The 27,969-nt window shown below is 43.1% G+C and overlaps 2 protein-coding genes across 2 annotated transcripts in view; one reads left to right on the top strand and one right to left on the bottom strand.

Moving 5' to 3' along the window:
* The first annotated feature begins 384 nt into the window (after positions 1–384).
* Positions 385–3,870, top strand: LOC138946692 (toll-like receptor 13). The gene is made up of 3 exons (XM_070318104.1): positions 385–2,081; positions 2,671–2,836; positions 3,186–3,870. Exons 1-3 carry the CDS (start codon positions 625–627, stop codon positions 3,792–3,794), a joined length of 2,232 nt encoding a protein of 743 aa, XP_070174205.1. The 5' UTR covers positions 385–624; the 3' UTR covers positions 3,795–3,870.
* Positions 3,871–6,552: 2,682 nt separating this feature from the next.
* LOC138947710 (uncharacterized) overlaps positions 6,553–27,969 on the bottom strand; it is a 58,806-nt gene continuing 37,389 nt past the window's right edge. The window contains exons 13-31 of the mRNA XM_070319251.1: positions 26,847–27,110; positions 23,561–23,668; positions 21,593–21,793; positions 20,034–20,291; positions 19,365–19,628; positions 18,670–18,792; positions 17,964–18,197; positions 16,763–16,927; positions 16,117–16,380; positions 15,491–15,625; positions 14,956–15,046; positions 13,959–14,074; positions 12,846–12,934; positions 12,405–12,555; positions 11,504–11,641; positions 11,028–11,165; positions 10,554–10,763; positions 9,580–9,762; positions 6,553–9,163 (exon numbers count right to left, since the gene is read on the bottom strand). Of these exons, the coding sequence (XP_070175352.1) occupies positions 8,892–9,163; positions 9,580–9,762; positions 10,554–10,763; positions 11,028–11,165; positions 11,504–11,641; positions 12,405–12,555; positions 12,846–12,934; positions 13,959–14,074; positions 14,956–15,046; positions 15,491–15,625; positions 16,117–16,380; positions 16,763–16,927; positions 17,964–18,197; positions 18,670–18,792; positions 19,365–19,628; positions 20,034–20,291; positions 21,593–21,793; positions 23,561–23,668; positions 26,847–27,110 (3,404 nt within the window). The 3' untranslated portion in view covers positions 6,553–8,891. The remainder of the gene's footprint in view (positions 9,164–9,579; positions 9,763–10,553; positions 10,764–11,027; positions 11,166–11,503; positions 11,642–12,404; positions 12,556–12,845; positions 12,935–13,958; positions 14,075–14,955; positions 15,047–15,490; positions 15,626–16,116; positions 16,381–16,762; positions 16,928–17,963; positions 18,198–18,669; positions 18,793–19,364; positions 19,629–20,033; positions 20,292–21,592; positions 21,794–23,560; positions 23,669–26,846; positions 27,111–27,969) is intronic.

Genomic DNA, 27,969 nt, shown 5'->3' with positions numbered 1-27,969 from the left:
ATTTTAATTGGGCGAGTATATACCTTTGTCAATTTTACTTTATGGCTAGACTTCAGCCTTTCGTGCAACAGGGATTAAAGACAGTAATGTTAGGTTCTCTGTATTTTTGTAATGCTTGTTTAAACTACTTTAATAAATAGTATCGCATTATGCCCAAAGCTTTCCACCTGCCGCGTGCTGTTGTTGAACTTAAGTGTCTTTTTTTTTTAAGACGTGTTTGATTCTTTTCAACACTTGCTGATTATTCAAGTGTTTTGGTCCTGTTCGGCAAGAGCGAGGTTTCTACATGCTCTAGCCTGTCACAATGGTTCAGACGCGGTGTTAGCTTGCTGTCTGACTGTGCTCTTTAGGAGTGTGGATCTTATTCGTTGTCGTTAAGTGCGGGACTGAGTGTTGAAAAATCGTTTTTCCTTACATCAAGTATGTTATAAAAAGTTTGAAGAAAAGAAAAGCTGCATGCAGTTATGTTTGTACTGATCCGAGGAGGAAAAAACAGACACAAACGACTCGACACGCTGCAGCTACTTTGAAATAGCTCTATAGTTACAAGTCTTATTCGGAATATGAACTGGTAAAGCATAAAACGCCATATATATCTGCAATGATTTCAGCTGGTATTGTTGAATGCAAGAAAAATCGACCTTAGTCACAAAGACCTTGTTTTGTTGTAAACCAAACGCCATGTACAAAGCCTATCAATACCTGCCTGTATCCCTCCTCCTCATGTTGAGTTCACATATGGTTCTAGTCCTGTTGTGGCTGATTCCTGGCGCATCGGGATGTGAAGTTTCAAGTTGTGTTCGGCCTATACGATGCTGGAGCACACGGGTACCAGGAAGTCATCCACCCAGACATCAGTGTCCTGACAACGACCTTTGTCGCTGCAGCAACACCACCCTGGACTGCTCTTCACACCACGGTGATCTCCCCTACGTCCCCCACGTTGAAGGCAGCTTTCAGATCCTCAACTTTTCCAACAACGACCTTCGTCGGATTTCAAGCACAGACTTCTTCGCTAATGTGTCCAACACCGTGCGAGTCGTAGATTTGTACAAAAACAACTTGGTCCATATCGTCCCAGGAGTGTTTGATCGTCTGTCCAAGCTCAAATGGGTACAGCTTGGAGGGAACAGACTTTCGTTCAAAGATGTCTTCGCCGTGAACTTACCAGCAACGGTCTATAGCCTTGATTTCCAATGCATGGGATACCAAGAAGTAGCTCCTCCTCATAAAGGTGTCAACTTTAGTAGGTCCTGTGTTGGATACATCAACATGGACTTGAATAGCCTTGAATCTTTAGATCTGTCAGCTTTCAATGTCACACCCAAACTGTCTTACCTGTTTCTGCGGGCCAACAAACTGTATAACCTGACTACAGCCCTTATGCCAAATCTATGGAAAATTAACCTTGGAAAAAACAGACTGTTCGACTTTCCAAGAACTTGCACAAACACCAATGATTCCTTGTTTCCTGAACTCGTCAACTTGACTCTTGATTTCAATATGATTTCTTGTATTGGTCACGTTTGCCTACCAAAGGTTCGACGCCTAGAGCTCACTTACAACTTTTTCCAATATATTATGAGTGACACTTTCTCTGCCAAAAAATTTCCCTCCCTCAAAGAGCTACATCTTGCTCAAATGAGAATCCAGGTGCGAAAAATTGCGAAATACGCATTTAATCACTCAGTGCTAGAAAGACTCGTTCTGGCAAAAAACGCATTGGATTTCGCCAGTCCAGTTGTTGACCGTGATGCGTTTGCAGGATGCACGGGGTTGTTAAATCTCCAATTAGGTTCCAGCAATTTTGAATCAGTGTCAAAGGCAATATTTTCGCGTCTTTTTGGTTCGCTTACAAAACTGAAAAATCTGGATATTACAGACAGTAGAGTTGGAGTCATTTACTCAGAAACATTTGCCAGCTTCACAGGCCTGACCTCGCTTTACCTTTACCGAAATGCTTTGACGTACATCCCGGATGGTGCCTTTGATCGGATGCAGAATCTGACACACCTCGACGTGGGCTTCAATCGAATACAAACCATTTCTCAATTTACATTCGGCAAGATGGCTGCTAAACGGTAAGAGTGGAAGCTACAAGAGAGAGAATCCGAAAGAGAGAGTGTGTGTGTGTGTGTGTGTGTGTGTGTGTGTGTGTGTGTGTGTGTGTGTGTGTGTGTGTGTGTGTGTGTGTGTGTGTGTGTGCGTGCGTGAGTGTGTGTTTGCGTGTGTGTGTGTGCGTGAGTGTGTGTGCGTGTGTGTGTGTGTGTGTGTGTATGTGTGTGTGTGTGTGTGCGTGTGTGTGTGTGTTTGCGGGTGTGTGTGCGTGTGTGTGTGTGTGTGTGTGTGTGTGTGTGTGTGTGTGTGTATGTGTGAAAGGGAGAGGGGCTTCACTGGGCATGTTACACATTTTCCAAGAACCACATACACAGTAAAGGTAGGTTTTGTATCAAATTTCCCCTTACTGTAATAAGGTCAGACAAAAGAAATTGATCGATGGCTCGTATGTTAACCGGTGCCATAAGCTATCAACCAACTAACTGATTGCCGCAACTCTTCTGCATTTCTGCTCACGTCAGAGTGTTGGAGCGTTGGAACAAATTAAAATCTGTTTGGCCGCTAAGAGAGGTAGCTCGCCCCTCAAAAGATGACAGTATTTTCATTTTGCAGGTTTAAAATTTTAAACCTTGGCGGCAACCCATTCCAGTGTAACTGTGACATCTTGTGGTTCAAGAAGTGGTTGGAGTCAAGTCTACATATTTTTGACAGGCGTTATCATTATGTCTGTGCCAATCTCCCAAACGTCACCCTCCAAGACTACGTTCTGAACGAACAGGTGAGTCTGACAAATGCAGTCTTTTTGTTGTACAGAGCAACGACGTGTCCTTCATCTCTGTATGTATATTTTGTGTTACAAGATACAGTCAGAAAAGTGACAGGGATAATCACAAAGAGACAGAAGTAGGCTACAGAAAATACCAAAGATATAGGCGATACATCTATGGGAAGTAGGTGATGCAGTGTTTTTGTAAAAAAAAACTTTCTTTGATAGTGTAATAGGTGTGCCCCGTAAAGGTCCGCGATCCCACGCACACAAGAAGCCCTTTTCTCGCGTAAATCTCGTTCGCTCTTGTGTTTTGAGAGCTTCTATGTTCAGTTTGGGCTACAGCAAATGTTGATTGCAGGCGTGCCTGTTGGGATCTGACGCTGCCTCATTCACCATCGCCGTCACGTGTGTCCTTCTGTCCTTCCTGCTCCTATTCGTTATCATCTTCCGCTTCCGTTGGCGCATGCGCCTCTGGTTGTACGAGGCTTGCCGAGCCAGTCGTCAAGACAGACGGCGTCAGATGGTGGCTGAAGGGCGCCGTTACCGTTTTGACGTGTTCGTCGCTTATGCCGCCGAAGATCTGGCTTGGGTGCAGCGAGAGTTACTGCCCGTGTTGGAGGGGGAGTGGGGGCTGAGACTGTGCGTCCATCAGCGGGACTTTGAGGCAGGCAAGCACATCGTGGACAACATCTCCGACTGCGTCAGCGACAGCGAGCGAGTTCTGCTGGTCTTCTCGCCGCACTTTGCTCACAGCGAGTGGTGTCAGTTCGAGCTCAAGTACTGCCAGGTCAACGTCATGGAGCGTGATGACGTCATGGTGCTGGTGGAGCTGCGGGAGACCCCGTCACGTGACATGACGGGCGCCATGTTGGCAGTGCTGCAGACTACCACCTACATTGAGTGGGAGGACGGGCAAGACGCCAGGCAGTCTTTCTGGGCACGCCTTCGTTTGGCACTGGATGAATAACCGTCTCTGTCTATATCTGTCTGTCTCTACATGTCTCTCTCTGACTCTACATGTCTCTCTCTCTCTCTCTCTCTCTGACTCTACATGTCTCTCTCTGACTCTACATGTCTCTCTCTGACTCTACATGTCTCTCTCTGACTCTACATGTCTCTCTCTGACTCTACATGTCTCTCTCTGACTCTACATGTCTCTCTCTGACTCTACATGTCTCTCTCTGACTCTACATGTCTCTCTCTCTCTCTCTCTCTCTCTCTCTCTCTCTCTCTCTCTCTCTATATATATATATATATATATATATATATATATATATATTTCTGTCTTCATGTACACTTCCGAGTCCAAAAAAACATTTCTGTTGATAATGAGAAAGCGTTTGATTTTGCAATCGGAGCAAAGACAGACAATTTTAAATGTTAAAGTGAACTAATGCTCTTTGGTAGTTACATTTAAGCAACAGCCAAATGCAAAACCATCCTTTAAAGTTTCTGATCAATGTTTGGTTTATATTATGAATGTTATATTGGCGTTTGACAAGGTCAAAATCTGTCACCTTTGCTGTTTGCAGTCCATTTTGATTTATTTAGTTTGGAAGATTATTTGCCTCAAAGGACAAACTGTTAAGGGGAGACTCAGCTCGGCATTGTGAAATGTTTGGTTGAAATCGAGCGGATGCTCCAGGAAATGTGATCATGCGATTTGACGAAATTGATTTTAGCCTACAATAACGTCACGTAATTACGCTATTTTCAGCTATATCGGAAAGGCACGTTACAATAACTGAAATAAAAACACATCATTACAACACTTGTGAACTAGGGATTATACCACCTCCAAAATAGGTCATGTGGTGTGGTTGTAACTGGTTGTGCAGAAACCCTCGTTTATCTGAATCTTGGCATGTCATCATTTTCAAGATTCTGTAACAGAAAGTCTGTCCGATTGATTTCTCTCATTTTTGTCACACTTGTTTCAGCACATTCTGAAATTATTGCGGACAAAATATTAGCGAAGTCGATTTTCGGGGTCAATCGCTGTCGTATGCTTTTAATACCCTGTCCACATATACATGGTTTAGTTTTGATCACTGTCATGGAACATTTTGAATGAAGCATGCCTTTTGAAGTCTTAACTCTCGCGGCGCAAACTGGGTTTTAATTGCGCAGTAAACGTGTGTCATTGTGTACTTTCTTGTTCTTTTGCCAGCGAGAATGTATATGCTTTTGCTTTTGTTATTGTCAAGTTACATGAACACTTTAAAAATTCCGCGTGTCTCTCAATTTGTCATCACCTGTGTCCTGTGTCTTTTGTGTGTGTGTGTGTGTATGTGTGTGTGTGTGTGTGTGTGTGTGTGTGTGTGTGTGTGTGTGTGTGTGTGTGTGTGTGTGTGTGTGTCTGTCCCCCGCGGGTTAGGGGGAAGAATTTACCCGATGCTCCCCAGCATGTCGTAAGGCCTAAAAAAAAAATAGGTGTGGTTACGGTAACCCGACCTACCCTATTTTTAGGGGCCGACCCTATAATTTTTTTTTACATTTGTCACAACAACAACAACAAACAAAAAAAATAATTTAAAAAAAACCAAGAAAACGAGTGCAGAAAACGCAATGAAAGCGAAAGCGTTCGAGTCGCACACTTATTTCCCTGTCAAGTAGGTTTAATTTGTACACATTAGAAAAAAAAAGTTTAAAAAAAAAAGTGATTGCCAACTTTCCTACCCTATTTTTTTTGGCTATGTTAACTTTAACCACACCTATTTTGTTTTTTTTTTCCTGAAGAGGCGACTAACGGATTCTGTTTCTCCTTTTACCCTTGTTAAGTGTTTCTTGTATAGAATATAGTCAATTTTTGTAAAGATTTTAGTCAAGCAGTATGTAAGAAATGTTAAGTCCTTTGTACTGGAAACTTGCATTCTCCCAGTAAGGTAATACATTGTACTACGTTGCAAGCCCCTGGAGCAATTTTTTTATTAGTGCTTTTGTGAACAAGAAACAATTGACAAGTGGCTCTATCCCATCTCCCCCCTTTCCCCGTCGCGATATAACCTTCGTGGTTGAAAACGACGTTAAACACCAAATAAAGAAAGAGTCTGTCTGTCTGTCTGTCTGTCTGTCTGTCTGCCTGCCTGTCAATATATCTCTTAATAAACACTCTGTTGCAAATTAAAGAACCGCTGATAGTATATCTTTCACCATGTAGATGCGTTGTACGGTAAGTGAGACTAGAAAAACAAACTACGTTTTCAGAGATCAGGTGACAGAAGTCTGTTTCTGTTTTTTTCAAATTGCACTCTCCACCCTGACATGTACTATATACAATCAGACAGGGCGTAATCCCAACTAAACAGATTTAAAACGTGCACACACTTATTAAGTTTCTACACCTCGTGCTTTATGTACTGTGCACTATTTAAACGCTCCTAACAGTCTAATTATACATTTAATACACCGTTCTTAGTAACATGCAAAGACAACCCAACACCCCAAAACAATTACCTTTCACAAGAGAAATGTTGAACGGATAGATGAACCGACATCTTGAAAATTTTCTTATCCACAGAAGTCTCCAGTATCGAGATTTCCGCTCCGTTAATCTGCAAAGCTCATCAGCTAAATCAACAAAGCCGACAAAAATCGTACACAAATCATTCATATAAGTGTCTTTTCAGTTCATTGTCTTTGGGACAATATTAATGCAAGTTCATACACGTACATAATTGTAGTGGAGGAGTGGAAGGTGGTAGAATCGAAACCAAGTCCAAGCGTCTTGTTTCAACTTTTTATTCAAGAAAACATTGCAAGTAAGCGAAGAGGCCGAAGGCGAAACCCGTAGCCAGCGAAGCAAGTGTAGTGTCGTGTTCAGCTGCTAGGAGCGAATGCATCCTTATGCCGGTGTTCGGTCTATACTTATAGCCCCGGCGCGGAACGCATCGAAAGCGCCGTCCGGCGAGAATAAAAATCGCCTGAATACGGCCAGAAACACGGAATCTGTGTTTCTTACACATGCTTTACCCTACGTTATTTAAACAAATACATAACCAATCATAACAAACAATACATCAAATTACAGCTACGACCTTTAGCTTTCCGTTACAATAAATAACATTTCGTAAAAACTTATATTTATTTAGTAGGATACAAAAACAATGGTCCTAGTGAAGGCACTGAACCAACTTCAGTGCGTAAAATTACAAAATTCTCTAAACTGGAATAATGGACAAACTCATAAATCATACAGATAAAAAGAAGAACCCTAGACAAACATCATGATATGCGTTACTTGGGGGAAAATTATGCAGTGACTTAGTACGAAGCGGCAAAGTCCGAAAGTAAATGGAATCGGCTAAATTCCGGCGCGAGTACCTGTCTGCATAAATTAGGAATCTTTGCAGAGAAACCAAGCATCACTCATTACAACCAAATCCTTATAAACAAACTAAAATCATATATGCAACATAGGTACGGGATAGTGTAATAGTGATACAAAAATGACAAAACAATGATTGAAAAGACAAAGATGAGTTTGTGAGAATCAATTTCTCTCGACGATACATGAAAACCGGTCAAGGTCAAAGTGACGCTTTGGTCAGTTCGAAGCATTATCGTAAATAACACAATAATATGCAGCCATCCAGCCTAATCAGTGACTTCTATGCAAACCTAAATATAATTAGGACAATATCAAAGATAAAAGGGACTTTGAAAGATAGAAGTTAAGGAGATATATAAAGAAAGGTAAGTTTTATTAGAATTTGCGCCGGCAAGGTGCGCGCGCATCATCGTATCGTCTGCTATGGGGTGGGTTGTCCCGTTTGTACTGTACACAAGGCTGTTTCGCTATGCGATGATTAGAGTGTTTAGGGTAGCGAAGTGCACTTGGCTACATAATTATTGCACATCAACTTATAGTAGTACGCATGCAGCTCTTACTGTATACTAGTACTACTAGTGATACAAAGTGCAAAGGTACACTCTTTCCTGTGTAAAACGTTCGGCCTACCGTCTCACGTATGGCCAGGCTTTAACATGGGATAAGACCATCCCTCCATGATCAAATAATGTTCCACGAGATAGAGTATTACTTTTAATATTTTTTTTTTTACGTGTATGGTACCATTGTTAAACTACAGTTTTTTTAGTAAGGCTCATGTAGCCTTAACAGAACCTCCCTATCTGACTGAAAATGTGTTAACGGTGTTTGGGAATAACGTCACGGATCGTTAATTTATTTTGGCCAGTTTATCACGGCGTCACGCTAGCAAAGAGCTGATCAGAACCTCTTAGTATGATGAATGAACTATGCATGAAAACTAGTAAAATTGACACACGTGTGCTCACAAAGAATTGGTGAGATGGAAAATAATAAAATCATTTAATCGTAGGTGTTGTAAACTATACAAGTAAAATGCCTGACAGTATGTTAGTGAGCATTGGCTCTGACAATGTCTACAATGCCTTATTTCTCAGATGTCTGAATGTTGAAGCACTTTACCATATTATGCCATGATGGAGATAATCTAGCATCATAAACTGAATCAGACTCTTATAGTCACGCTAATTTTACACTTGAGTTGTGATGACAGGACAGCCGAATACCGACAATGAAACACACATCTGATACATATTCCTGACACTGACTGCCAGGGTCCATGCAGACTTACAAGTAGTAGGTCACTTGAGTTCTCTCTAATAAAGCCTTAATAATGTAAACGTGTGCACAACAAACTCAAATTACGTTTGGCGGCGAAGCCGTTGAAACAAGAGTGATTTTGGGCTAAATAAATATCCCTCTAAAAGTCTGCTTTGCTAAACACAAATGTTCACAAGAGCATACCAGGAGACAACAGCAGTCAGACCTAATCACACACAGCTCCCCAAATCAACATGTGTCTCACAGTCATTAAACTTTACAGCTGTGAATAGTTCAGTGCTCAAAGGCAGACGACTCTGCAGAACAGCTGATATCACAAGTGGGACTACTCCGCCACCCACCCTGTCACACCAATTCTCGACATCATTTTAGTTTGGTGAACATCTCCCTGAAATCTACTGCAACTAAACTCTTGACGAGACTGATTTAAACGAACTTGATCCACAACTAGTCTTAACAGTCGCCAAGCTCGAACACATCCCAACCCGAGGCGGAAACAAGCGTCGCTCCTCTACGGTGGCTGAGGTGAAGCATGCAGTTGTCTGCCCCTGCCGGAAGTGCCGCCATGTTGGTGGCGAAGCTGTAGAGGGCGCAGAAGTCGTGGTTCATGCAGTGCAGGGCGCAGTCCATCCCGCTTCTGGTCTGCATGGCCGTCGCGGAGCTACCCGAGATCTGCTGACCCGGGGTGGACTTGCACACGGTTCTTTGGCGTGTCGGCTTGGCGCCTGCAAAGAAAGATCCAACAGCTGTAGAGCACAGTTAAGGAAGTGAATGTGAGAGAGAGGAGATCGCCCCAGGTGCATTTGATCTATAGTACGCTGATAGAAGTGATGGTACGTTTTATACAAAGAAAGAAGTACAACTTCAAGAATCTGTGATTTCAATCCGCTCAGGGTGTGGTTCAGTTTCCTTTCTCGTTATGTGTCATCTGACACTGTTGTCACATTGTACTGCTTTTGGAATGGCTCTGGCGTGCTAATACTGCTATATTTTTCTTTAAATCCCACATTTAAGCCAAACAGAAGATGGGCATTCTGTTTTTTACCCTGTTACTATCCTTTAGACCCATTCGATGCCCGCAAAGTACCACTTCTTCTCGAGGAGAGTTCAGACACTTTGAGTGCTGTTAAATGACACTTACTTGAACATACAGGAGTTGGTGGATCCCAAGCTTTGGTCTCCGAGCAATACGTCATCACCACGCTGCGACCGTCTGACATCTCGTATCGTCCGTTGCATGTGTAAGTCGCCAGTGCTCCGTACGTGACGTCACTGTGAACCACGTACCCGTTACTGATGATGTCAGGGTTTCCGCAAGATACGACTGTCAAGAAGAACACAAAGGCTATTTTAAAGACACTTTCAAATATTACTATTCTTGCTTCGGACTTATATCTGTAAGCTGGTGTTCCTTTCCCTTCTCTTCAAGCAAGATTAAAAAAAGCGCAGCTGACTACTTTCATCCCGCCAAAAATCAAAAGCATCGTACACTAAGACAGAGGAAGAAGTTTCACGAATGCGGTTCAAGGATATGTCTCTCTCTGTACCTTTTTCTCTATCTCCCTCTCTGTCTTTGTCTTTGTCTCTCTTCCTTTGTCTCCCTCTTTCTTGTGTCTCTCTGTCCAACTCTGTCTCTCTGTCTGTCTCTGTCTCTGTCTCTATCTCTCTCTCTATGCTGCAGTTATCCTAAAATCCTGATTATTGATTGTGCCTTGCTTATATGTGTATTTTTTTCTCCATTATTATGTACTTTTCGGTGTATCATCATCATCATCATCATCATCATCATCATCATCATCATCATCATCTCCAACATGTGTATATTTGTGTTTGAAATTTAACTTCTATAGTGTTCTGTTTTAGTGTACATCTTGTTTTGTTCTGGTGTGTTTGTCGTCCCATGGATCTCTCTCTCTCTCTCTCTCTCTTCCCCCCTCCCCCCTCTCTCTCGCTCGCTCTCTCTCTCTCTCACTCTCTCTCTCTCTCTCTCTTCCCCCCCTCCCCCCTCTCTCTCGCTCGCTCTCTCTCTCTCTCTCTCTCTCTCTCTCTCACTCTCTCTCTCTCTCTCTCTCTCTCTCTCTCTCTCTCTCCTCTCTCTGGGCCCTCAAGACGTACTTTGACACGAGGAGGCCGGGGTGTCTGACCACGTGTTGTCCTGTTGGCACGTGATATTGACGCTGTTGCTGATGTTGGAAAACTCGTAGCCTGTGACGCACGAATACGTCACGTTGTCACCAGTGCCGAACACGTCATAAGGGCTGGGCACCAATGGCGTCACGCTACGTGTTGTATTCGTCAGTTCCGGCGGTTCTCCGCACTTTTTTTCTGATAAAAAAATGGCAATACTTCACTGGATATTCCTTTCTGCTCAGAAAAGGTCACTAGAACACTAGCTCAAGAGTTCTTTTATTTGAAAAGGTTTAATAAAAGGCACATTACATTTTTGCACTCTCCATTATATATTGTGAATGCGAGCTAAATCAAGCGACTCTATTTTTTCTGACATGCAGACGGACAGACAGACAGACGGACAAAGGCCGTTTGATAATATAAACTACGGAATTTACATTGTGTAAAAGTAGTCAATACCATAGGTTCTGTAGAAAGACACAGACATGGTGACGTCACTTCCGCAAGTTGAGCCGGCACAGGTTGCGTTGCAGGACGTGGCGTCAAGTTCTCCGTACTCGCCTGTTGAGTTGCTGCACCCACAGGTCTCTGTACCCTCTGTGCAACACAGTTTCGGTATTTAATGCACAGATAATGTTATAGTGGGGCTTTTGTCACGCTGTTCTCCCTCTTTATTCAAACCCTTAAATGCCGAAACTTTTAGAACATAAGCTTAACCAAATTAATCATCTCTGAAGAATGCATCGAAGTATTATCGAACTGAAAGCATCTTGTGACCGATTAAAAAAAAAGGCAAAGACTGTCCACGTACTTTTTACTACCACTTTCAGCAAGGCAGCAAAGTAAGACGAATTATAGCAACATCTCTGAACAATACATCGAACTATTGATGAGATAAAAGCAACATACGACAAATGAAGAAGGAAAAAACTGACCTTGTACTTGGAGACCGAAGAGCGGGTAGCCGAGCAAACTGCAGTGGTCTTTACATTTGTCCAATGACGTGGAAGATATGACGTCATCTATGGCTGAGACCAATGGATCCGCGAAGCATCCTATGTAAAAGTCTAGGTCTATGCGGAGGAAGAAAAAACAGTGGGAACAAAAGTTATTACACTGCATGTAGTCTCTAATTCATTTCAATACATACTCATTCGTGTATTCGTTTATCTGACACATGCGCCAGCCTCTATACTAGAAAGGCATACATTCAAAACAACCTGCATAGGTAAACTGACAGGTCTTTCTTCTTTTAATATTTTATTTTTTAGGACTGGACCTAGTGTACGCAAGAGGGGTCCTTTTGAAATGAGGCTGGGATACAAGGGCCGCCTAGGATTTAGCATTTGAAAGTGGTATTTTGAATCTCTTAAAGGGGATGGGGGGACCGGATTCAAGGAACCCCACCACCGCCCAAATCCCCAACACCCCACCCGTTACCCCCTTACTAGTCCAGCCTTGGCTTTGAACCGGAAGTTTTTGCCGGGTTGATTTGGGAGTACAATCATTCAAGAAATTGTCACGTGACTTCTCTGACAGAGAAGCTGAAACGTAGGCTAAATTAACCCCCCAAAAAACTGTCTTTTCAAGCAGAGCAAAATAATAAACACGCATATTTTCTTTTCTTTTTTGTTTTCTTAAACAAAATGTGGAGCATCTTTATTTTGCCGAGTATATTCCAATGAAATTCTCCAATTAATTAAAACAATTTGTGTATTTTATAATATTGTATTGTATTGTATTGTATTGCATTGCATTGCATTGCATTGCATTGCATTGTATGGTATAATTATAACTACTCAAAGTCCATCTGAAGACAAGCCCGACCCGACTCACGATTGAAGAAGGCATAAGGTTCGCCGATTAGAGTGAAGGAGAGTGCAGGGGCGATGTTCCATTTATCAGGGCGAAGTTTCACAACCTTTGCAACCACCGGGGCTGCAAGGTACTGCACTGATAGCTCCGTTCTGTGGCTGGGGCCGTATAACTGATGAAACAAAACAAAAAAATATTTTAAGAGCTAAACAGAGTACTCCAGTAAAGTATCTTCGAAAACAGAAAATCGTTCCAAATAGTTAAGGTTAGTAGAAAGCACACACACACACACACACACACACACACACACACACACACGCACACGCACACACACACACACACACACACAAGCTTGGAGAGATATGTGAGGGTAAGCATGATCATGGACGGGGTTGGGACAATATCTTTAAGCTATCTTACAGCTGAAAGTTAGAGGCAATGCGCAACAGTAGTGCAACTTACGGGCGTGAAGTAGTCACTCAAACTAGACGCTGAAAACCCATAATCCATAAATAGCTCTGTCACGTGACCCCCATTCGTGCTTGCGCTGCCTGAAAACAAACAACAGTAGTGTATAATTATCGAGCAAATAATGTTATTTTGTACCGAGACTTTATTCTACCTAGACTCCAAACTGCTGAATGAAAGACTGACTGGGTAGCGCGTGTCAGTTGCTGCACGATATCCCCAGGGATAGCAGCCTTCATGTTCTTCGGGGTCGATGAAACATGGCAAGAAGGGCGCAATGGCTAGGTGGTACGACGCCGGCCTCCAAAGCGGAAGGTCGTGGGTTCGAATCCCGGCCGCGCCTGGTGGGGTAAGGTGGAGATGTTTCCGATCTCCCAGGTCAACTTATGTGCAGACCTGCTAGTGCCTTATCCCCCTTCGTGTGTACACGCAAGCACAAGACCAAGTGCGCACAGAAAATATCCTGTAATCCATGTCAGAGTTCGGTAGGTTATAGAAACACGAAAATACCTAGCATGCTTCCTCCGAAAGCGGCGTATGGCTGCCTAAATGGCGGGGTTAAAACGGTCATACACGTAAAAATCCACTCGTGCAAAAACACGAGTGTACGTGGGAGTTTCAGCCCACGAACGCAGAAGAAGAAGAAGATGAAACATGGGTCATGTCTTGAGGTCATCAAACCCTGTCAATGTGAGAATGTTCAAACACAAGCTTAAAAAATCGTTCAAGAAAATGTTCCATTTGTTTTATCTAATCATGATCCAGCTTTGACCTTGACATGTTTAAGGTTTCAATTGGAAAGTTTAAAAGCCTCACCTTCAAACACGTTCAAGAAATGGATCTTATTTCCATTTCATAACCAGCCATGAGCTTGAAATTTGATGACCGGGGAAAATGACTAGGGTAAAGAAGACCTGTGTGTTGTCTGGAGCTCGAGGTCATGAGGCTTTCGCTTCAGTAACATCCGAGAAAACCTCAAGGTCGATGGTGTGTTGGGTTGGGTTTTTTCGACTACATGACTAAAACTACTTATGACAAAGATTAACTTAATCGTTCAGGTAGGTAATACAAAACACAAAAGGCCGGTCGCATCGTTGACCAGGTTACCTGTTATGACAACAGCCTTGATGATGTAATCTTCTGACAACGTCACTTGTAACCAGGGTTCTACGTCATCATTGCGGGGCTGCCAACTGCTCCATGACGTGCTCTGCATGCCCAGTCTGAAACACAGACAGACAGACACTGAGACAGACAGCCACACACACACAGCCACACACACACACACACACACACACACACACACACACACACACACACACACACACACACACACACACACACACACACATGCACACACATGCACACACACACACATATATATATACACGCACGCACGCATGTACGCACGCACGCCCGCACGCACGCACACAAACACACACACACTCACACACCCACACACTTAAGAATTGTTTTGGAAATCTTCAAACAAAAAGATTCATTCCACGTGTTGATCATAGATTTAGGCCAGAATCATACATGGTACTAACAGATCCGAAAGAACATTCAAGTTAGCCACGATTTGCATAGCTCGAGTACACAGCACTATTCGAACACTAATCTTTTCAAAACATCAATTCACGACTCAAGACTCGAGAATGCAATGTGTGTCATCTTTGTCCTAACTTTTATGGAAAACGACAATAAATGAGGCGATGCTTCATGAGCCAAAAAAGCCATGTTGTTGCTAAAAACCCAGTCACACATAGACGCCGCTTCTTCTACCATAGAAAAGTGTCCGAGGGCGTGGCCAATCGTGGGCCAAACGTGGGAGGATCTCGAAGAGCGTGGTTTGGTTGGGGTGGGATCTGCTAGGTCGGGAAGCTGCACGCTCTCCCTACGCTAATTTTGAACTGCACAAAACAAGCGTAGCCGGGTCGAGGCGCATTACAATCGTGATGTAGGATTGTTTTTAATTTGCCATGTGCTGGATTTTGACGGCGATATGCCCCGATTTGATAACTTTTTCAGATCGGAGTGATCGGCATGGTGACCGTAAGGACGTAAAGCTGTGTGACGGGGGCCTAAAGTGACCCAAACGTACCGCGCCTCTGCTGCAGTTCCAGCAAACTCCGTGGAGGCTTCGTACTGCGCTTGTGACCCCTCTTGGCTCAAAATATCATCGTGACCCTCACCTGCAACACAAACACGAATTCATACAATATTCATAAAATGTATCACCATGAGAACGAGATAAACTTCTTTGACTATAAGAAAAGGTCATCCGTAAGTTATATGAACAGGATCATTTTTAGAACACTTCCACATAGTATTAAACCTAGTTGTAGAAAGTTGCTCATTGTTCATTGTTTCATGAACACTCAAAGGATTTGAATGATCATCAGCCGCAATATGTTGCACACCATATGATTACAGGTCTTTGCCATGGGATTTAATTTTAAGAGCATGTTATGCTGGTGTACACATTTCTTTTCTCTCAAGGTGGCCGATTCAAACTGTTGCATGTTTTGTCGCATGAAAAACAAGTGGACCATCGCGCATTAACTGGCATTAATCTAATTTTGTATGAGCTTAGAGGCAAAAAATAAAAGAATAAGACATTTGAAAAAAAGACAAACCGTAGGATCCACATGAGACACGCATTGTGGTGGCGCCATCTGCCAGATAGTTGTAGTAGTCTCCCTTGGCTGTGATCTGCAGTTGCCGGTAGTGGGAACATGACATTGCTGCCTTCTCCTTCAGCGTATAGGCGTCTGGAGAACAAATAAACAATGGCATTAACCCTCTCTCAGCAAACAGATTAAATAAAAGCTTAATTGGGAAAAGTAATGTTATTGTCAAGTTATATGGTGGCCAAACATCTGTCTTATCTTAACAAAAAACACCACAATATTAATAATAATAATAAAAAGAAAATTTCCCAGACAGAAGTACTAGACAGGTTTCGTTGCATAGCTGGAAACACAGTTGAACATTGTCATATGTTTTTGTTATCAAAAACTGTATGTTAAGGGTGCCCTTCATAAAGAGGTTCTGTGCACTGCTCTTGTGAATCGCAATCACAAGTAAGTTATGACTTTTGAGTGTACGGCATGCTTGTGAGATTGTGTGTGCGTGTGTGTAGAGACGGGGAAGGGGGTTCATGTGTGCATGTGGAACTGGAGGCTATGAAAATGTGATAGATATGTGTGTGTTTTTGCATTATTGCGTTAATGCATAAAACAGTTTGTGTTATAAAACGTACCCACGTCGTAAGCAGCATAAATACTGGCAGATTCAGTACCACACGCCTGAGTGTAATAGTCTCGACAGCCTTCTGTGCAGGTCGCTGCGTCACTACCGTCGATGACGTCATAGCTGACGCAAGAGCACGTGGTTGTGGTGACAAGTGCGTAGCGTTGATCCTGACCAAAGCACAGAGCGACGCATTGTTGTACCGTCACAGAAGTGGTGGATACGTCAAACGTGGTTTCGAGGCCAAAAGGAATGCTTTTGCAGCCCAGATATACTAAAGAAAAGACAAGTCGCGTGAAGCGATGTCAAAATATTTAGTCCATCTGTTGGCCTGAAACTAAAACAACACTATTGTACGCACGAACACAGAAACACAGACAAACACGCACGCCTTCACGCACAAACGCAACGCACAGACAAAGACACACACAGACACCCAAACACACACACACACACACACACACACACACACACATGCACTCACGACGCGGAACGCACACACACACACACACACACACACACACACACACACACACACAGACACTCACACACATACACACACACACACACACACTCACACACATACACATACACACACACACACACACACACTCACACACATACACACACACACAAACACACACACAAACACAGACCTGGTCCAGTCTGGCAGACAAAGGGCAGTGTGGTCAGACAATTGTCCCTGGCAACGGTCCCGCTCGCCACGTCCAGTGCTGTGCACGTCGTAGTGCCCGCCATCGTCGTCATGTTCCACATCTCAGACACCAACACTGACCCGTCCGACGACACCACTGTCTGACCTGTAAATGACAAACGTCATTGACTCAACCAACGAAATCCACCCGAAAATCGGTTCCTGTGACGCATGCCCCACGACCAACATCCTTTCAGCATCCAAATCTAGATCCAGAAGACGTCTCTTCTTAACCCTTTCTTCCGAAAGGACATTTTTGACGTCACATGCCAAGCAAAGTTCGAGAAGATGCCATAATGCAAATAATGGCGTATCACGTAAAAAATTTTTTAAAAAAGTGACGAAGAATTTCGAGAACAATGTTTGCCTCGGTTGCCTCTTCATATCATCAGCAGAAAATTAATTTTAGTGTCACCGCCGTAATACTGCGCATGTTTTTGTTCCGTATATCACTAACAGGTGCAACTTTTTTTGTGTCAGGTAATTCACCTGTAAACTTACAGAATTTCAGAAATGCCACCCACGTGTACAATGAGTAAGTACTCCAACATAAAGATTTGGACTCGAATTATTTCTCTCCTGTGCTATTTTTCTTTTTAAGACAAGCTTCATCTCGAAAATTAACAACCCAAAACAAAAAATAGTCATGCCGCTTCGTTTAGGCTTACCTTGAGATGTGTACCTCAATGATTAGGTTTGATAGAAAAATGAAACATGATACGTCAAAAGCGAAACAAAGTGCGAATAATGACGTCACGTAAAATTATGTCATTTCTGCATGTCTCTGCAGGAATTGACAAAGAAATTTCGAGAACAAACTTTGTCTCTGTGGCTTTACCATATTATATCAGCAGTAGAACTGAATTACTTGTAAGCAGCCCGAATTTCCATGAGGGTAACCTCACAGGACTATAAAATCTTATCTTATCTTATCTTATCTTATCTATTGGTATCGTATGTAATGAAAATAGACAAAATGAAGACACAAGAATAAAGCACAAAATCTGCATTGCATCATATCCATGACACAAAGTCGCAACTGAGAAATATTTGCTAGGTCACCGCTGGGCTGTGCATATATCGGTATCGGATGTCATTAAAAGGGACAAAATAAAGACACACGCATTAAGCACAAAAACTACCTTGCATCATGTCCATGACACCAAGTCGCCAGTGAGAAAATGTCGACAGACTTGGGACGCTCTTGGTTGTCGTGATCAGGAAGGTCAGCTCCTCAAGGTCACGAGGCGTTGCTAGGTAACCGCCGACAGAAAAACACTGCTTTGCGGCTTGCTCCGTGTCGAGGTAGGTCCAGGGAAAGAAACGATAGCACTTGCCTTTGTTGCCAAAGTAACCCGCCGTGCACGATGTAGTATCTGTCAAAATCACATTGCATTGGAGTAGGAAAAAACTAAAAGAGTCGGATGAAAAGTTAACCACAAAACCAACTTGTTATGAGTGACAACAGTCTTTCCCATCTGATCGGAATTGTTCTGTTGAGTTTTTTCATTGACAGAAATCATTTTTCTTTTTTTTTTTTACTAAACTTTGAGGAAGTAGTGAACTAAGCACTGAAAACAACAAGCTAGTTCTCTCTGTTTCTGTATCCGTCACTCTCGCTGTCCGCACTAGTTTCCGTCGACTGTAAACATTTACAGTGGAACCCTCATTTAAGACTCCCCAATTGGAGACCTCCCCCTTTTAAGACCTTGTTTTTTTAAACTTTCAGTTCATAACGCGTGTAAATTTACCCCTAACTTTTACAGTTTCTCCTCTTACAGACTACATGTTTTTGAAGTTTTTGGAGAGGTCTGAAATGAAGATTAAGAGTTTCACTGAAGTAGTTACCAGCAAATCCACACGTGGCAGCCACGGGAGAGCCAGTGACGTTGTCTTTGATGACGTAGGTGTTGTTGAGCACGATGAAATTGGCGTGCAGTACGTCACAGCTTTCTGCTATGTCTCTGTCATCTGCACATCACCAGTCACCACGGCGTGTCAACTGATTCCCGCTATATCGTTCGTACGCAGAATGTTTCCGTTCATACAGCGTCATTTTTATCACTTGGTCGGAATCAGTTGACACCACGTGGTCATATCTGTCCATGACAAATGCAAACCGGGAGAAGTGTCCTACAGAATGAGAGAATTGAATTGGATTGAACTTTATTTTTCGAAGGTGACAGAATAAGCAATGCAAACATGCTTTTTTTTTCATCCAGCTCTCGCCCATTGAGGGTAACTCAATGACAAGAAGAAATAAAAGTTAAGTTAACTACAGTAAAATTAACATAATTAACATGTCCAACAATCAAAAAGACGTTTAATATGCATTTTGAATATCAAGCAATAATGGAGAGAGAGAGAGAGAGAGAGAGAGAGAGAGAGAGAGAGAGAGAGAGAGAGAGAGGGGGAGAGAGAAAGAGAGAGAAAGAGAGAGAGAGAGAGAGAGAGAGATATATATATATACAGAACACACACACACACACACACACACACACACACACACACACACACACACACAAGCACACGCACACGCTAACCTATAGTATAAGCTCGCAGGAATCCCGTATCAGCGCATCTCTGAAGACTGTTGCCAGGACACGACACGTCACACCCGACTACGCTGTCATTGGCAATAAGCAGATCGCCAGGGTCAAGGCTACAAAAGCATGACCCCGTGTCCAGCAAAGCAACATTAGCCCTCTGTGCACGGCAAGTCTGTTTGCAGAGCGCTATACTCATAGAACTGTAGTTGCTGATCACAGCAGTCAGGTTGAGGGGATTGATGACGCAGCCAAGGTCATCTGAAGGTCAAAGAAGCCATTTCAGTAAGTCACTTGAGAAACCATAGCCGATGTTAATCGACCAGAATGAGATCATTTCATAGTCATATGCAGTACTCATGAAAATAGAAAAATACTTTAAAAAATAATGATACGAGTAGGTAAGTGTGTGTGGTTGTGTGTGTAACTATGTTTTGTCTTGTAAGCCCAGTTTGCTTATAGTGCTTTGGTTGTTGTTGTTTATCTCAGTTATTTGTATGCTTTGTATGCTCGTTTAATTTGTGCTGGTTTGTTTTGAATGAATGTGTAAAGCGCCTGGAGCCAATTGATGGGACTCGCGCAATAGAAAAGTTAGTAGCAGTAGTAGTAGTAGTAGTAGTAGTAGTAGTAGTACACGTACACGTACACGCGTAAAAGATCACCTACCTGGCGCCTCTCTACACAGAAGTTTCCTGTTTTTGGCCTCCAAGTTTCGATTGGTCAGACTGCCCAGCTGGTTGATGAATATGAACTGACCGGGCGCACTCTCACCGTCGTCCCCGTAGTTAAGGTTAGGGTATTGGTTCATCCAGGAACTGGATGGTGACGTCATCAACCAACCGTCCGCCCAGGTGAAGGTCCCCATCAGGAACTGGTCCTCGCCCCCGATGTGGATGTTGTCCAAGAGGTAGGCGTCCTTCAGCACTGTTACATACGTCACGGAGTAAAGCATGTCATTATTTTGACGTCACAGGCACAGTTGCTGTGTCCTTCAGTGCTGTGCGCACGTCACTCATGAACGTGCGTCATTATTTTGTTGCCACAGGCACAACAATTGTTGCATAGTCCGTCAGCGCTGTGCACATGTCACAGAAGTAAAGCCCGTCCTTACTTTTTCGTCACATGCACAGCCATTGTCATAGTCCTTCAGCGCTGTGTATACGTCTCAGAGTCTCTGGGGCGGGGACATAGCTCAGTTGGTAGCGCGCTGGATTTGTATTCAGTTGGCCGCTGTCAGCGTGAGTTCAAACCCACGTTCGGCGGAAATTTATTTCTCAGGGTCAACTTTGTGTGCAGACTCTCTTCGGTGTCCGAACACACCCCCCCCCCCCCCCCCCCCCCCGTGTACACTACATTGGGGTGTGCACGTTAAAGATCCCACGATTGACAAAAGGGTCTTTCCTGGCAAAATTGCTTAGGCACAGTTAATAATTGTCTACCTATACCCGTGTGACTTGGAATAATAGGCCGTGAAAGGTAAATATGCGCCGAAATGGCTGCAATCTACTGGCCGTATAAAATTTCATCTCACACGGCATCATTGCAGAGCGCCTAGAACTGTACCCACGGAATATGCGCGATATAAGCGTCCTATTGATTGATTGATAAAGCACGTCATTACTTTGTCGTCACAGGGACAACTACTGGATAAAAGTCCATCAGCGTTTTGCACGCGTCACTGAGTAAAGCAAGTAAATTTGAGTCGTCACAGCAATAGCTATTGTTTAATAGTCCCTCACTTGTCAAAGGCACAACTACTGTATCATAGACTTCGCTCACTGTTATACTCGTACGTCTTCGCTGAAGCAGTACACAAACGCAAAACAAACAGAAGTCGCTCACTGTTACAATCCGACGACTTCCCTGACACAATGCACAAAGGCAAAACACAAAGATGTTGCTCACTTTTAATCCTACGGCTTGCCCGAAGCAATGCACAGAAGCAATACAGAAAATCGTTGCTCTCTTGAAATCCCACAACTTCCCTGAAGCAGTACATAAAAGCAATACATAAGGAAGTTGCTCACTATTATAATACTACAACTTCCCTACACACAAAGAAGTTTCTCACTGTGTTAAATCTCCCTGACACAATGCACAAATGCAAAACACAAAGAAGATGATGACTTTTAATCCTACGACTTTTCTCTAAGGCAATGCAACACACCCCCCCCCCCCCCCCACCTCACACACACACACAAAATATATATACACAAAACGCTCACTGTAATACATGCTGTCGAGAAAGGCCAGTTCCTGGTCTGTGTGGACTGACGCCGGCAGGTGGCGCACCTGACTGCTCGCATCCTGGCACTTTGCAACTGACTGATGTACGGAGTGTGCGATCAGCGACCACTTGAAGCAGGCGCCTCCCTCCCCCACCCCCTCCCACCGGGTGATGTTGGGCTCAGAGCAGGTGGAGTTGTCTGGTGAAAAAGTGTACGTTTAATGTTTAACCCAGGTACAGTTTCATTTCACATCTACTGACTACTTTTTTTATGGGACTAATGCTCCTTTGTCCTTTGTCTGAAGAAAACAGACATAGTTTCATAAACTGGCAAGTACCATTTCACAGTACAAAGTCGTTATTGTCAGCGTTTAAACACACACACAGACACACACACACACACACACACACACACACACACACACACACACACACACACACACACACAACGACACACACACATAACGACACACACACACAACGACACACACACACACACACACACACACTGACACACACACACACACACACACATACACACACACACACACTCACACACACACACCCATACACACACACACACAATTAGTGTGTTATAAAATCGATGTTTATTGTGCAGTAAAAGACTAGATTCTGGATTCGGCAAACACCCAACAGGACAGAAAACATAAAGCACCAGAAAACCTCTTACGCTGTTTTTCCTGCCTGTTGTGTGATGAAGAGTCTTAAAAAGCACAGATTAATTCAACTGTTTGTGATTACAAGTTAAAGGCTTTGATCATGCAATTGATCATACTTCCTGATGTTATCACGTGCCGTCATTCCCTTCTTTCCATACCATCCCGAAGAAGGCAGTTACAGGCCGAAATATTGATTTAAACTTACCTAACCTGGTTACTGGTGTGTTTTCTTTTTATTTAAAAGTTTTCAGTTTCTATCAAAGATCCCACCAACGCTATTTACGTTATAAACGGTTTTATTTTTTTTATTCCTCTTTGTAATTAGTAGTAGGCCTACACTGACCAAGGCCTAGTACAAGGTGATTCCCACTCCCCCAAGTGCTAACAACTTCTACATGTTTTGGCGGAATTATTTCATGTTTATTGTACATTAATTTCAGTTTATGCGTGACCATTCCACAAAATGGCAATGGTTTGACTTTTGTGCAATTTCCAAAAAAGTTTCCGAAATCGGGGATCGACTCAAAAGTGCCAGTGACCTACAGTGACCTTGAAACTTGTCATGCATAAACTGAAATTAATGTACAGCAACTATGACGTAATTCGGCCAACAGATGGGGAAGTTATTACCATCGTTGTGGGTTGCACCTTTTGGTGGATCCCCCTGCAGAATATACCAAGACTGGCGTAAGTACAGGGTGACCCAAAAAAAGAGTACCCAAACAAAACGTCATACATTGAACAAAAATAAAGCAATCTTCATACAATTTATTTACACACACAAGGAGCCTCTGCATGATTTGCACAGAAAATGTTAGCGTTCTAGCTTGTCTTTCAGGAAAGTTATGCTCATTCTACAGAACATGCTCCAAATGGCCTCTGCACCGCTGCAGGCAAACTTGAACTCGCCGCGCAAAGTTATCAATCACCCGCACACACTCCTGTTGCGAGATTCCGCGAATGGTTATTGTGATGGCTCTCTTGAGTTCTGTGATTGTCTATGGGTTGTTCCTGTAGTCGTTGTCTTTCAGGAACCCCCAAAGATAGAAATCTGGGGGATTTAAATCCGAGGGAGGCCATTTGGAGCATGTTCTGTAGAATGAGCATAACTTTCCTGAAAGACAAGCTAGAACGCTAAACTTTTCTGTGCAAATCATGCAGAGGCTATTTGTGTGTGTAAATAAATTTTATGAAGATTGCTTTATTTTTGTTCAATTTATGACGTTTTGTTTGGGTACTCTTTTTTTTGGGTCACCCTGTAGATCAGGGTTTTAATCTAGTCCTACCTTTCATGTAGCAATATTCTGCGGTTCCATTGATAATGTAGATGCCAGGCACCTGCACATCCGTCTCAAAAAGGTCTGCACAGCTGTTCGCAAACACTGGAAAATAATCTGCAATGGATATGAACAAGTAGTTATTGTACCATGCATAGAGACGAAGCAGCAACAGGGGAGGGCGAGGGAACGAAGAATAGATCAATTCCGAAATGTCTTAATTAAAACAGATCTACACAGCTGTTTGCGAATACAGCAGAATAATCTGCAATAAAGATGCAAATTGATGAATAGAACAGAGCCTTAATATGACAAACAAAGCAGCAGTATCAGGCGAGGCCGGGGGAACGAAGAACAGATGAATTCTGGAGGGGAAAACAATTCGAGGCGGGGGGCGATGGAGAGGGAAAGAAGACCAGGGGTGGGGTTGACGGGGGGGGGGGGGGGGTGTCGCAAGGATAAGGACTAGGGGGGGGGGGGGTAAATTGGCTATGGAAGAGTTGCGCATACTTCGTCCCTGTGGGGCAAAGAAACGCCATTGGCAGGTGCACTCAAGTAATAATTATTGCCGGAATAGTGAGCTCAGCTGGGCTTCTTTTTTTTTTGTTTGAAGGCAAATGGCGTCGTATCGTGCGGATAGTGCATGAAACCCTCCAAATATAATCATGTTTGGAACATCTTTGGTGTAAGAAATGAACAAACCTGTTTCCTGCCTTACGTGATGTAGGGGAAAGTCCCCAAATACCGAACGGTGCCTAATACCGAACAGCTGATTTCTCGAAAACAAGAGGTGACTACTCAAATTGGACTGCACGAGGTGATAGAGTACCGTCCCTGATTATCCTGCACCAAAAATCATGGCGGATAAAGGCGGCAAAAAAAAACGGTGAGTGATTTTATGATTTTATGACTCTCAATGCTATTTCGACCCACAGCAGACTAGGATCATAGTATGAATTTCAGTTGCTTTTTGTGAAAAGTTATGGTTGAAATTAACAGTGTGATCTATCTGCTTGCCAAATATGTCTGTTTGAAAGCATTCGTCTTAGATCTTGCCTGAGCGCCCCGTGGTTTTAAAATAGTTAGGTAGATTTCAATTACCGAACACTCCATGTTTCAAATACCGAACAGTGTTCGGTATTTGAACTTGTGTGTTCGGATTTTGACTCTCTCTCTCTCTCTCTCTCTCTCTCTCTCTCTCTCTCTCTCTCTCTCTCTCTCTCTCTCTCTCTCTCTCTCTCTCTCTCTCTCTCTCTCTCTCTCTTCTCTTCTCTTTTTATTTTCTGTGCATGTGTATGCCAGAAGTAGATCTAGTTAGTACAGAGTGATGAGCGTTGTTAATACTTGGTGTACCGGTATATTGTGCAGGGCTACATGGTCAACGCAGTCACTGGCAACAGCCATGGCAGCTGTCATAGACAAGAGGCTTGGGCTTCGAGCAGCTGCAAGATCGTATGGAATCCCACCCACAACACTTAAAGATCATCTTGATGGAAAATACGAACATGCCATGGGTGATACAAAACATTTGGGGAGGCCGTCCATTCTTCCCCCAGCAATAGAAAAAGAATTGGTTGACCATATCATTAAATGTGAGAGGATGTTTTTTGGCCTGACCAGAAAAGACGTTATGTCACTTGCACACGAAATAGCGAGCAGAAATGTAATTCAACATATTTTCAATGAAGACAAAAAATCCTCCGAGCCGGCCAGCAGGTTCCTCATCTGAAGAAGCAGGACCCCCCTCTGAACCACCAAGACCCTCCGCTGAGCCTGTAGAACCCCCCCCCTCTGAACCAATAGGACCCCCCTCTGAACCAATAGGACCCCCCTCTGAACAAGCAGGACCCCCCTCTGAACCAGCAAGACCCCTCTCTGGGCGAACTGGACATCCAGTAGACCCACTTTCTGAGCCACCTAGCCCATGCTCTGAGTAAGACATAGGCCTATTTTTGGCACTTCCAAACAAAACAGTTATCCAAACCAATCCCGATGGACGCTGCTTTTTTAGATCCATTGTCATCGGCAACACTCCTGCGTTCCAAACTGCAGAAAGGGACGGTAATGGGTTACCTTCAGAGTGTCACACGAAAATACAAGAACAGATCCAAGCTGATGACCAGTCACATGCTCAGCAACATTGAAGGCTTCCGCGAAGTGTCAGCTACAATAAACTTTGACATGCCATCATCTTTCGCTTTTTTCTCCCTAGAAGAAAAGATTCTTCACATGGCTCATTCAACTGCTTCAGTGGGAGACATGGACATTTCTGCTACAAGTGAGGTGTTGCAGCAGCCCATCCACATCATCAATGCAGAGTCTGGGAACGTTCTCAAATACAACGATGACTCTTTGGCTCAACCAGTGACTCTCCTTTACTCACCTCATTTGTTTGTATATTTCGCTGCGAGTCCAGTATATTAGGTATTACTCTTAGTTTATCATCTCGCATGCAGTCACTCCCTGTTTACTCCACCTCATGGGGACAATGCAGGACACTATGACTGCGTCCTTGAGTCAGCTGTTTCAGTGGCGCTGATTTCTCACAATCCCAGTGTTTCACAACAGAAATTAGCGGCGAAACGAAAATCCAGAAAAACAGAAGCTGAACTTATCACGTCAAGTCCATACAAACGTAAACTTGAAGAGTGGCAGGCAAAACAAAAACCAACAAAGAAAACAAGCAAATCAAAGCCAAACACAGAGAACACAGAGAAACAGAAAGCTTGAAACAAGAAAACAAGCGTCAGTCATCAGCAGGAAGCTAGCTGGTTCTGTTTTTTTGTGCCGAGAATGCACCTGTGAGGACATGATCCAGTGTTTGATGTGCTCAGAATGGGTACATGTGGATTGCGCTGGAACAACAAAAAGCCAAAGAGAGTACTTTTGCGATGTTTGTCAGTCAAAGTGACATTGGTTTTTGCTGTTCGGATTTTGAACCTCTGTGTTCGGAGTTAGGGAACAGGTGTTGTAATTCCGAACATATTCTAAAAAAAATGAATTTAAGATAACTTTCTTTTATGTTGATTTCTGTCCACAAAAAGTGGTATGAATGTTGCTGATCAATTACTTTATTAAAATTCACATTCAAAAACGGTCTGTCTTCTGTTGTTTTTGAGATGATGGCAGATTTGCTTAAGTGTTCGGTATTTGGGGACTTTCCCCTACCCAGCTATTATTTTATCTAAGTGAAATAACATATTATTTCTTTCTCCTACAAAGACCACTGAGTCGACGCACCATAGTGAATGTAAGCTTTCTTGGTTTTGTTGTGCTTATTTCATAAGATGCTCACCCACTTGATAGACGGATGTGATATTAGACTGAAAACCACCGCATGGCTGGCCGTGGGCATTAAAACAGAACTGCGAGCAGGCTGCCCCCGGCAAGCTATCTGGCTCCTGAACGGTACAGTAGCAGCGGTAGGGGTTGTTGCCAAGCAACGCGTACGTGTCGCCCCGGCCTCTGCATAACTCAACGCACTGGGTGACGCTCATCTCGGGATAGTCATTGAGAACGAGCGTGTCGTTCTCTGATTGGATGCCGCATCCAACATAATCTGCATAAAGAGAATAACAAGTCGCGTAAGGCGAAAATACAACATTTAGTCAAGTAGCTGTCGAACTCACAGAATGAAACTGAACGCAACGCAACGCAGCAAGACCGTATACTCGCAGCATCGTCACTCCACCGCCCGTGGCAAAGGCAGTGCCAGTGGAATTGACAAGAAGAGCGGGGTATTCGTTGCGCTGAGAAGGATAGCACGCTTTTCTGTACCTCTCTTCGTTTTAACTTTCTGAGCGTGTTTTTAATCCAAACATATCATATCTATATGTTTTTGGAATCAGGAACCGACAAGGAATAAGATAAAAGTGTTTTTAAATTGATTTGGAAAATTTAATTTTGATAATAATTTTTATATATTTAATTTTCAGAGCTTGTTTTTAATCCGAATATAACATATTTATATGTTTTTGGAATCAGCAAATAATGGAGAATAAGATAAACGTAAATTTGGATCGTTTTATAAATTTTTTTTTTTTTTTACAATTTTCAGATTTTTAATGACCAAATTCATTAATTAATTTTTAAGCCACCAAGCTGAAATGCAATACCAAAGTCCGGGCTTCGTCGAAGATTACTTGACCAAAATTTCAACCAATTTGGTTGAAAAATGAGGGCGTGACAGTGCCGCCTCAACTTTCACGAAAAGCCGGATATGACGTCATCAAAGACATTTATCAAAAAAATGAAAAAAACGTTCGGGGATTTCATACCCAGGAACTCTCATGTCAAATGTCATAAAGATCGGTCCAGTAGTTTAGTCTGAATCGCTCTACACACACACACACACAGACAGACACACGCACATACACCACGACCCTCGTCTCGATTCCCCCCTCTACGTTAAAACATTT

Source organism: Littorina saxatilis, linkage group LG14 (assembly GCF_037325665.1).
Source record: "Littorina saxatilis isolate snail1 linkage group LG14, US_GU_Lsax_2.0, whole genome shotgun sequence".
NCBI lineage: Eukaryota > Metazoa > Mollusca > Gastropoda > Littorinimorpha > Littorinidae > Littorina > Littorina saxatilis.
The sequence above is the reverse complement of the archived record's forward strand: the minus strand, read 5'-3'. Positions and strand labels throughout refer to the sequence as shown.

Excerpts from the sequence above, each read along its gene's own strand:
- LOC138946692 (XM_070318104.1), top strand. The coding sequence starts at position 625 with ATGCAAGAAAAATCGACCTTAGTCACAAAGACCTTGTTTTGTTGTAAA. Across the intron at positions 2,082-2,670 it reads GGCAAGATGGCTGCTAAACG|GTTTAAAATTTTAAACCTTG; the intron begins GTAAGAGTGGAA and ends TTCATTTTGCAG. Across the intron at positions 2,837-3,185 it reads ACTACGTTCTGAACGAACAG|GCGTGCCTGTTGGGATCTGA; the intron begins GTGAGTCTGACA and ends TGTTGATTGCAG.